The sequence below is a fragment of the Sorghum bicolor genome, chromosome 2 (assembly GCF_000003195.3).
Source record: "Sorghum bicolor cultivar BTx623 chromosome 2, Sorghum_bicolor_NCBIv3, whole genome shotgun sequence".
NCBI lineage: Eukaryota > Viridiplantae > Streptophyta > Magnoliopsida > Poales > Poaceae > Sorghum > Sorghum bicolor.
In genome coordinates, this window is record NC_012871.2 from 70,527,938 (window position 1) to 70,539,461 (window position 11,524).

The 11,524-nt window shown below is 42.0% G+C and overlaps 2 protein-coding genes across 2 annotated transcripts; both read right to left on the reverse strand.

Annotated features, from left to right (window-relative positions):
- Positions 2,715-4,144, reverse strand: LOC8081744 (chlorophyll a-b binding protein CP29.2, chloroplastic). The gene is made up of 2 exons (XM_002462971.2): positions 3,511-4,144; positions 2,715-3,406 (listed from the first exon to the last, which is right to left on the reverse strand). The coding sequence occupies exons 1-2, from the start codon at positions 4,009-4,011 to the stop codon at positions 3,041-3,043; spliced, it is 867 nt and encodes a 288-aa protein (XP_002463016.1). The 5' UTR covers positions 4,012-4,144; the 3' UTR covers positions 2,715-3,040.
- On the reverse strand, positions 4,893-9,411 carry LOC8056327 (protein THYLAKOID FORMATION1, chloroplastic). Its single transcript, XM_002462972.2, has 5 exons — positions 9,119-9,411; positions 7,567-7,837; positions 6,824-7,040; positions 5,678-5,793; positions 4,893-5,363 (listed from the first exon to the last, which is right to left on the reverse strand). Exons 1-5 carry the CDS (start codon positions 9,273-9,275, stop codon positions 5,270-5,272), a joined length of 855 nt encoding a protein of 284 aa, XP_002463017.1. The 5' UTR covers positions 9,276-9,411; the 3' UTR covers positions 4,893-5,269.

The following is an 11,524-nucleotide window of genomic DNA, read 5'->3' on the forward strand; positions in this document are numbered from 1 at the left end:
ACAGAAATGTGATCACACCCTCTATGGTGTCTTGATCACCAAAACCAAAACCCTAAGCAATACCTTTGCCTTGATCTCCATAGGGTTTTGTTTTTCTCTTTCTTCTTTTCCAAGTTGAGCACTTGATCATCTTGTGGTCATCACCTTCATCACCATGATCATCACTTGCTCCATCACTTGGCATGTACCAACCTCATTAAGTCTACACACACTTAGCATAGAGGTTAGTACTAGGGTTTTATCAATTATCCAAAACCAAACTAGGGCTTTCAATCTCCCCCTTTTTGGTAATTGATGACAACCCTTTTTACAAAGATTTTCAATAAAATTTTCTCGGATTTATGTTGCTTGCCCAAGCATTTTACCATGTGCAAAGGTTATGGACAAGTTTCATAAACCCAAATTGGTAGCAATTGCTCCCCCTACATATGTGCTAAGAGTTTGGATTTGAAAGCTTGCACATATGCTTGAATAGGAAATATAGGAGTCAATTTCTACCAAATGATGCTAAGGTGTAAAGAATGGACCTTTGAAGCGTGATACCAATCGGAGTTGCCAATGTACACCATCCTTAGCACCATTAGTAACTAGACATTCACAAAACTAGAACACCTCGTGAGATCAACATTATAAACAAGGTTCTAGTACCACAAGTGAAACAACTAAAAGTCTAGTTACACTACCTATGCATGCTAGTTCTTTATTTCATCAATCAAGCCTACAACTAGCATACACCACACAAGCAAGGCATCAGAGAGAAAGCTTCTAAAGCTAATGCAAATGCAAGCAAACATATGTGATGCACATTCAAATGCAACGTACAAGTTTATGATCTTGCTCCCCCTACTTGTGTGCTTTAAAATTTTAATTGATCTCCTTCTTTTATCATGTTACTCCCCTATCTTAAGTCTTTGGGAAATTTTCTCCCCTTTTGTCATCAATGACCACAAAAGGTGAGCTCAAATTTTAGATAGGTTAGTGTGAAACCATGTGAAGTGAGATCATTTTACCAAATTGGTTCAATCTAGATTACTTGCCTAAGATATTTAACTCGGTTTGATCCAAGGACAAGCTTTTTCACACCTCCAAATAAGGGTTATCTTGTACCATGTTGAGTTAAACACTTAGTGGCACTTGATAACCTCTTAGCCAAAGAATTCCCCTCTTTATAGTACGGCTATCTATCCTAAATGTGATCACACCCTCTATGGTGTCTTGATCACCAAAACCAAAACCCTAAGCAATACCTTTGCCTTGATCTCCATAGGGTTTTGTTTTTCTCTTTCTTCTTTTCCAAGTTGAGCACTTGATCATCTTGTGGTCATCACCTTCATCACCATGATCATCACTTGCTCCATCACTTGACATGTACCAACCTCATTAAGTCTACACACACTTAGCATAGAGGTTAGTACTAGGGTTTCATCAATTATCCAAAACCAAACTAGGGCTTTCAGCTGGGGGCCAAGCAGCTGTGGAAGACTGCTGCTCCGCCTCGGGTTTGTTTCTTCTTTTGGCTCACGATGCATGGTCGCTGCTGGACCGGGGACCGTAGGTTCAGACATAGACTTCAGGACTCCAACGTCTGTGTTTGCTGCGATCAGGAGCCAGAAACGATGGATCATATTCTGCTGGGGGCTGTGTGTTTAGCCGGCAGATGTGGCATATTTGTTTGTTAAGGTTGCAGCTGCAGGAGGTCATCGTCATGGATCAAGAGAACGTAATGCAGTGGTGGCTCAGGACCAGGAAGCTGGTCCCAAAGCCGCTTAGACGTGGATTCGACTCGTTCTTCTTCTTAGTTGGTTGGTCGCTCTGAAAAGAGCGCAACGCCCGCACCTTTGATCGAAGAACTGCAACAGCGCTGGACCTAGCTGCGTCCATCTTCAGTGAGGCGGCCTGCTGGCTAACAGCTGGGAACAGGCACCTTGGTCCTCTACTTGCTCGGGTTTAACCAGCTCTTTGGCTTGTAACTGTTGGCTCGTTCTGTTTTCGTTTCTCCTTTAGGTTCCTAAGCTGCTCGTGTTGTTGTTGCTGCTTCTAACTTGGTAACCTGTTTGTTACCGGGTTGTAACACTCTTTCTACTTAATGAAAAACACGCTTTCGCGTGGTCTCAAAAAAAAACCAATATAAATTGTGTCATGTATGCTTCCATCTAGAGGCTACTCAAAATAAGCTCCATAAAGTTGCGCCATACATTCCAATTCATTAGGAATTAGATGTCATATTATGTGTCTAGACGTGTGTTGCTCTAACTTGTATGAGCACGAGAGATTTGGTGATTTATCTAATGATCATGTCATGTATTTTAATTTGTCTTGGGTTAAGCTCTGCAATGTGCCAGGTGGACACATTGCTTTCACTAAATTTGTAGAATGTAATAACGATATATATAGCTAATATTTTTCTCTATAAATTTGGTTAAATTTAATGATGGTTTCATTTATTAAGAGTTAGGATATATAATTGAAAATCCATTATCCCTACCTATATTAGACACAAAAGGTTTCTTCTAATCTTTTTTATTCCCAAAATATCTCTATGTTCTGTGCACGTGCTCAACATGTTAGAACAACTCGTGTATGGAATCCAACTTCAAGATACATTGTGTCATCTGTTGCAGTGTTCGAACGCATTTGCTAGTATTTGATAAGAAGATTGGCTCAAAACTTCCATCGTCATTACGTGCATCCATTTGTGCCTGATACGTACGATCTAACAAAACTAACCATGGCGCATCTTATATCCTGGGTCACCTCAAGATAGATGTGTACAAGTGAATGATGCATTAATTCATCACTGGTTCATATATTACAAATCACCAAGTCCCTGCTGCAGCTCTCCTAATTAACGAGATCTCCATTAGCAAAGGATCGATCGTCCTGCCCCCAACCCTCATACACTCTCTCTCTCTCACTCATCACAAAATGAAACCACGCACGACGGGTTCATCCATCCATCTCTCCAGGCTCATAGAGATCATAGTTAATTTATAAGAACACGTTTCGATCGACGAACAGGGCGGAGCAATTAATGGCGGGCTTAAGAGGATGCTCCGAACGTGTCGAAGATGGTGGTGTGGAGCGGGTCGCTCAGGTGGGTGGCCCAGTTGTTGAGCGGCCCCTTGCCGGTGGCGGCGGCCTGCACGGCGAATCCGAGGAAGGCGACCATGGCGAGGCGCGCGTGCTTGATCTCCGCCAGCTGCAGCCGCTCCTTCTTCTCCGGGTCGGCCGCCAGGCCGAGCGGGTCGAAGTAGGAGCCGCCGGGGTACAGCCTCTTCTCCGGGTCGAGCTCGGCGTTGCGCTGGAACTCGATGTAGCCGATCACCAGCACCTCGATCCAGATGAGCGTCGAGATGGAGAACGGCAGCGGCTGGCCCAGGTACGAGGACCCGTCCACCAGCTCCACCTGCACGCCGGCCGTCACATCGATCAATTCACAGGATGGTTAGATCGTTGAAGCGCATGCGCTTGGAACGAACGAACTCCATGGATACATGCATGAAACTATACCTTGCCGGCGTCCTGCCAGGTGACGCCGGTGAGCCACTCGACGGAGAGGGCGCCGAGGGTGGCGAGCATGGCCCAGCGGCCGTGGATGAGCTCGCACTCGCGGAACCGCTGGAGGCCGAACACCTCGCTGTAGGGCTGCAACGGGGTGGATTTGACGTCGGAGGACTCGAAGCGGGTGCCGATGACGACGCCGGGCTCATTCTTGGCCAGGTTCTGGTCCAGCGAGTCCAAATCGAACTGCAGGTACTCCACGGGCTTCCCGAGCCCGAAGGGGTCGAAGCCGTAGTCGCCGACCAGCGTGCCGTCGAGGTAGTCGGGCGCCACGGCGCCGGGGAACCACAGCGGCCGGTCAGAGGAGATCTTGGACACCTTCTTGGGGGCAGCAGCCTTTTTCGGCTTTCCGAAGCCGAACCGGGCCACGATGCGCCCGTTCTGCGGCGCCGGGTCCGACAGGCGGGTGCCCAGGAATGTGCTCGCCGCGGCGGCCACTGACGAAGCCATGGCTGTCCTGCTGCTCCTCCTCCTCTCCTTTGGTGTGCTGAGGTTGGTGGTGGTGGGTGTGTGGTGCGGGGCTCGTCACGGCCTACAAATAGAAAAGTCCTTATAGGAAATTCCCGTGTTATCTCTGGGTGGCAGATCGGACGGCCGTCGGACGGAAGTGATCTATTTGACGGCCAAGATGGGCTCTGCCTTATCCGGGTCTTATCTGTATGGTCCAATGGATGGGCTGCTCGTGAAGGACCATGGGACACGTGGAAGGCTATGATTGGGAGGAGGGCATTTGGAGTGCCTCTGATTTGTGGTCTTCGGAGTGCCGGTGGGCTGTGGCTGGAAAATATCGCTCAAAATAATCTTGGAGATCATGTGGTTTTGGACCCCAAAATGTGTCTTTCTGTCGCTGACGGTAACCAGTATAACTGAAAGTCTCAGGTTAGACCGTTAGAGGTAACCAAAGAAACCTTTGGATTATAATGTTAGACCGTTAGAGGCAACCAAAGTAACCTTTACCGATATTGAAGTCTCATGTTAGACCGTTAGACTGTTATTGGCAACCAAAGGTACCTTTAAAAAGCCATTAAAAAAAGGAACCTTTACTGATGTTGCTACATTGTTGTGCTCTTAAAGGAAAATGAGCAAAATGTGCTCCACTAAGTTTTGGACGTGCATTGTTTCAATATGAGTTCATTTGATGTTAAATTGTGTGAAATTCTATGTTATTTCGAGTTGCGCGTTATTCTATTCATATTCATGCTAGCAAAGTGAAAAAGGTTACACAGTTTCTGTCTTCCTGACTCGTGAATCCAGCACAAAATGGTCTAATTCATTGGACTTTTCCACCTCAGATATTTTCCAGTACTAAGCCCCGCACATACAAATTCAGATAAAGAACACATCAACTGATTTCATGGATGCCACAAATATATAAGTGAACACAACCTCTCAAATCTCCATTGAAATACAAAAGAGAAAGCTATATTTCTCTGCTTAGGAGTAACATTGACCCCCACATATCTCTTCATATACTGTCGGACTAGCAGAGAAAACGAATACATCTGATTTCAAGACACATGAGAAAATACAAATTTCTGTCCAATAGTAAGAATAATCTGGATCCTTTTGTACGGCAGAATGCTACACCACACGACGAGCAGCCAAAGATGTCTGTGATGAAAGGGGAATATTTGGTAGTTTCTCAACATGGTTCATATGTTACTGTTAATTCTGTTATCGTGGGAAACTCTCCTCTGCAAGGGCTGATCTAATGCCTCATGGAATAAAGGTTTCCATCAAATTTTGTGACAGCTTCATTCGGCTTCGGGGTTTCTGATCTTTCTTCTCTCTTCTTCTTTTCCCTGCCAATATAGTTATATGTTGGACAAGCTTTACTTCACTGGAATGACAGTCGAAAACAGTATACTTATAGGAAAGATGGACAATACAAAGGGGTGGACCATGGAAACCAAGCAATTGACAGTCCTTACTACAAATAGTAGTGATTTAAGTGGCCAAAAGGGTAACATTTACTGATGAAGTCATGTATTTGGAGCATTTAATTCAAACAGAAACCTCTCAAATCGCTTAGCAGAGAATCATATGCTGAACGCATTTAAACTTAAATGACAGTAGAGGTGACAAAAAATAACATGCTCCTGGGATATGGCATTACCTATCCACGTATTCCTTGAGAAGTTCCTTGGCTTGAACCAACTTTGAGAGTATGTTACGGTAAACATCAAGGTCCCTATCCACACTTCTTTTACTGACGTTTAGTGCAGTGCAAAGCTATCAATCAAGAAATAAAGTCAGTATCGGTTGCCAATGTTAGCATTGCAACAATGGAAGACATTTAATTCTGACGTCAACACCAAGCACTATCTAAACTGCTCAAATGCTTTTGCCAAAATATTTGTTAGATTTTGAAAAAAAAAGACTTTATCCAGACGTGCTGAAATTTGCACACAGTTTGTTTGGTATTACACCATAGTTAGAAGTTCTCAATTGAATAGTGCAGGAAGAGTTGACAACCTGAATATTAATTCATTTAGCTAGTAAAGCTGTTCTTTCCTCTGGTTATGCAAAGAAAGATAAACCAACAGAAGAATATGTTCAAAATGACCAACTTATAATTGAATGGCAATCTACCATATTCCCAACGCCAGCTAGCAACATTACGAGCAAAAAAAGTAACTACAATGAGTTACAAGGCTACCATACTGTACTGGGCAGAAGGGCACACCAGCCCATGTCAAGGTCAAATGAGAGTTCAAGATGGAAACGTAACTTCCATGAGTCTGCCTACACAAATATCTGAATAGGTCCTAGAAAGCTAACCAAGCAGATTTATTTGAACCCTAATTATTATTTTCTACTTTGTCAGAAACATCATAAAACTCGGTTCAATTTCAAACTGGCAATCACATGGTATAAATGGTTAATATATTTGCAATCTCAATCATGGGAGAACAATATTGAACAGGCCAGTGTACAAGTGAAAGCTATGCAACGACAACAAGATGTTATAAGTTGTTCTATGCGTTCTGGCAAGAAACACTCATAGATCCTAAAACAGTTGTGAACATTGAATATTACATTCAGTTTCAGCCACTGATCTGATTTAGAGTAAATTGTGTGCTCTTTAAACAAAAAACAATACGCAAAAACAGGTCCTTTCTATAAAAGATTTCAGAAATAAACTGGATGAAATAGGAAGCATAATTGAGATTAGACACAGCAACTAACAAGAAATGCAAAAACAAAAAACTTGACCACAGGACAAGAAATGCAAAAACAAATTAACAATGGCAGGAACAACCTTGTCTAGTACTGTTGGCTCCGTTGCATTTGCAAGCTCAAGCAAACGGAACAAGCCAACTGCAAAGAATCGGCTGTAGCTGAAGTTTCCCTTACCCTTGGCCCTTTCTGATATATCTTTCAGAATGGCCTCAATTTCTCCATCTCTGGAAGAAAAATCAACTAAGGAACTAGCATTCTGGGAACGTGCCCACTCTTCCATCTTTAGTGCATCAGCTCTGTACAGTGGACACAAAGAACGCTTAAACAGGATAGCTTTAAATAGAAGTGTTACATTCTGATGAAAGAAACTTTATAATGCCAAGTTGCCAACTAGTGACCCAAAATACATAACCTTTGATTAATGCCAAGAAAGCATAGCATCTAGTGACCCAGAAAAGAATGTAGCATTAACTAGCGTGAGTTAGAAATATAAAGGAGGTAAAGCAAATAAGTTAGCACTAAACTTTTTCTTCAATAAGAAACATCTAGGTTTGGGCAAAAATTGAGATGTAAAATATGTTTCATGCAGAAATATTAACCACTTAGAATTACAATGCCACCTTCAACAAATAAGGGCCTGCTTCAAAATTGCATTGTTTGTAAACCTTAGGGTTCAAAAAAATATCTAAGAACATTGCAAAAAATACCACAGTTTGCAACTGCTACACTATTTACAGTGTTGAGAGTTTGGGAATAACTGGGATCTGAATTGTAGATGATAAAGTGACTCAAAAAGCCAGATACATGAGCTATGAAAAGCACCTGTATTGAGTAGGATCTTCATTTAATGCTGTTATATATGCCCTGAAGATGGAATCCCTGTCCTCATTGCTGGGGTACCCTTCCATGAGCTGATCATAGACAGTGACGAAGCCAAGACCAAACACAGGATCATACTGATAGGTTCTTTTGTATCTCATCAGGTGTTGCTGCACCAAAAGTTCTTGTAAGACTGTACTGTAAATGCTCGGGATTGGGCGTTTGTATGACTTAAGGAAGTTCAGCTTTGTTTCTGCCACAGTAGGTGGGACATCTGTACAAGATTATGACATATTAGAAAGGTGCACCAATAACTTTCTGTATCCGTACTATGCTAGTTATGTAAACAGGATGTTATACAATGAATTCCGGCATCCGGCTATTTCTAATCAAAACATACTGGACAATATTTGAATGCACCATGACCTGGTAGAAAATACTTGACAAATGGTTTACAATTTGTTTGAAGGTAGACACCAAGAAGCATTAGAACAAATAGAGAAGCCAAAAGCAACATGAGAACTTCTTGAATGAGATGATTATGCATAAAATATTGAAGTTTTGCAGAAAGAAGCAGTTGGCAGTGTTTTTTTCATCTGCGCCAAAACTTCTAATGGCACCAACCTGTTCTTGTACAGCAGTTCGCCTCCTAAGCATCAAAACAAATTATGTTCCATCAAAAAGTATGGCTAGCAAATTGGAAGCCACACTTTGTCATGCCTAAGGGAATCGTGCCACACTTTTTTTACTTTGTGACATGTGGAGCCCGGAAGAATCTTACCTAAGCTTAGTCGTCAACCAAACACTTGCCAATTGGTCAAACTTGCCTAAGGTGAAGTGCGGCAAAGTGTAGTTCCCAAACAAGCTAGAATTGTATGGATACTTAGCGCATCTCCTATTGTTATTTCATAGATCTTCTACACAGGATGACAAACGCCTATAAATTAACAGCTCATAATTGTATTCTACACAATTAGGCTTCTTTGAGTGACATGCAACAGTCCTCTTTATGTGGAATTCAACACATCAAAGTTCAGTGAACTGCGTAACTGTATTATATATATTTCAGCCTTTCAAGAGCTCACCTCCAAAGCCCATTACGCTCGGTCTAGCACAGGCAAGGAGTGAAGAGCTGAATCAAGCAACGGATGCATGAATCGAATTGGCAGGATACCATGCAGCGAGCAAACCCATCACCAACCGAATTTATAGGACACGATATTTCAATTTGATTGCTCGCGGTAAAGAAAGGTCCGCTGGAACAAAACTATCATTCAGAACAATCATCCAAACAAGCTAGAATTTCTTGCCAACAAAAGCCACGCCAGTTCACCGCAAAGACTACGACGGAAGATTCCGAGGTGGCGTGATTCGGAAGCACAAGGCATCACAGCTGGCGAGGTCGGAATCACACATTGGGGCGAATTTAGGATGAGAGGAGGCGGCCTTTTGCGGTGAACCGCACAGGTTTGGCATAGTGATTAACTGATTCCGATTCACTAGTTTGAGATAGTGCTGAAGGTACACGCTCGATAGATAGATGGAGATAGCTCACCACCCGCCGTGGCAACGCAGCGCACCACCGAGCGCGAGCCCCGGCGAGACCTCGCGCTAAGCACGACGGCGCCGGAAACGGCCGCCGCCGTCGACGACGGCCTCCACTCGGAGGCTCCCCGCAGCGCCGCGAAGGGAAGCGACGATATGGCCGCCATGAGGTACTACTTTGGACCTACAGCCGGTTGTTTCGCCGGACGCGGCGGCGGGTGGTCGTCGCCGCCGACGAAGGGCAAAGTGGTAAATGCAGAGGGGCGAGTGCGAGGAAAGGCTATTGTTCGTCTGGGCAGTGGAGCGGAGGGATGGGATCTTTCTTATCCAGTAGGCCTACGCATGTTTCTCGGCTAATACCACGTTGCCACGTGGCATGCAATTCTTTTGATTGGAGATTTAATTTGTTTTGACATTTGTCTTAGGTCTTTTTTTGTAATTTTTATGGGCACAAGAGGTTGGATTTGCTTGCGGTTTTGCAATTAGACTTTACCAGCTAAATGTCCATGGGAATGTTGATGTATGTTACTTTCTTAAAGGTGTGTACGCAACAAAAACCTGTGATTGGTATGTTTTCCTGAACAGTTTGCTTGTTTGTGCAAATTGACTATGTCAATTTTACGTGTTTGTTTAAAGAAATGGTCATGAATCAGGATAATTATATATGAATGGGGATCTAGGACATGAATCATGGGGCAACAAGGACAAGGAAGTGTGTCTTTTGCAGCCAATAGCTATGAATCATGGAGCAACAAAGAACGTGTGAATATATGTTCTCTAGCTGTAAGTCCGTGTTGCAAATATGCTAAACCTCTTTGCATATCTCTAAACTTCCTCTATTTTAAATTATAAAATATTTTAGCTTTTCAGGATACATAGCTTAGAATGGAGGGAGTAATATCTATAATATTTACTAAAAATGGTTTCTTTTTCTTCGTACATAGCAATAATGTGAGCAGAAATTGCAAATATGTTTCCTTGATTTGTATCTCTCTCTGAACGTGATTTGAAATGTCTATGTAAAATGATTTCCTATTTACACATAGCATATACAAATACGAACATTTGACATAGTATGCAATGTTTCTACTTTAGTTTTGACACACCGTGAGCCAAAATATCTTTGAGTTTTATGAACCAAAACACTTCAGGAACAATACAATATCTTAAGTGACATGATGGGAAGAGTGGTCTTTATTTTGATCACGTGGTGTAGCAAATTAAGTAGTCACACAAAACTTTGGGGATGTGAAAGGAAAAAGTAGAACAAAAGGGAAAAAGAGACAGACTAAACAGACCATGTAGAGAGTTGTCTTCTTGTATAACCTTTAGCTCCGATATAGGACTGTATATATCTTTCAAAAAAATATTAATATCCTCCAAAAAATATAGAGGAGTATATAATGTGTTAGTGTATTTGCCTTGTATTATGGAAGGAAGCTGAAAAAGCAAAGAACTTCCACATCCACACCAAATCCCCCTTTTTGTTGTGGACTTATGATCACACACACACACACACACACACACACACACACACACGTTGTGCATATTTGTATTGCACAATTTTATTCATATGAATACCCTAGTGTAACATTCTGGCTCCGTCGGTGCCGATATTATTAGTTCTTAGTCACTCAATATACACCTCAAATTAAAGATGCTCATAGGAGTAGAGTTTACGTACGTGTGTTTATAGAGGTGAGTGTATGTGTGTGTTGTAATGTGTAATTCTTAAAAAAATACATTTTAATTGTCTTATTCTCATCATTACTAGCATGGAGAAGTGGAATAGTATAAAGAGTATGAAAAAATGGCTAAAAAATCGCTCTATAATCATTCAATAAACATGGTAATAGCCAAAAGCAAACTTTAAATGTAATAAATTAAACTAAGTGCGGGTTACTTTTTGCATGTTTCTTCAACAATCAGCTGACTGATTTTATCATGATGTCCGACTTCTAAATCCAACTTGAGTTTTGGCTTCCGAGTCCATCGCGACTCCTCTCCTTCGTCAAACCATTTAGTGCACGTAACATTACCATCAGCATTGCCCTTTACTCAATACACATTGTATGTAGCATCGCGACAGGACACATGGCTCTTGCTATAACGAGCTCTAGCGAGTCCTTTTGTTGCTTGTTAATTTTATTTTTTCCCCTACGGCGTGCTTTCTTGCCTAATGATTTTGTAAATGCTTGAGAGCGTTAAATACCTATTGTAATTATTATTATTGAAAATTATGTGATGTCATATAATGGAATTCAAAAATATTTTTGTTATTTTATTTGCTATGATATAGGGGGCTAGGGAGCTCGTATTGTATTTCATTCCAGGGCCACAAAAATCCTAGGTAATTGCCTGGTTGTATATGCATATTATATCATGGCTTTTGAATTTAATGAAATATTTACAAGAA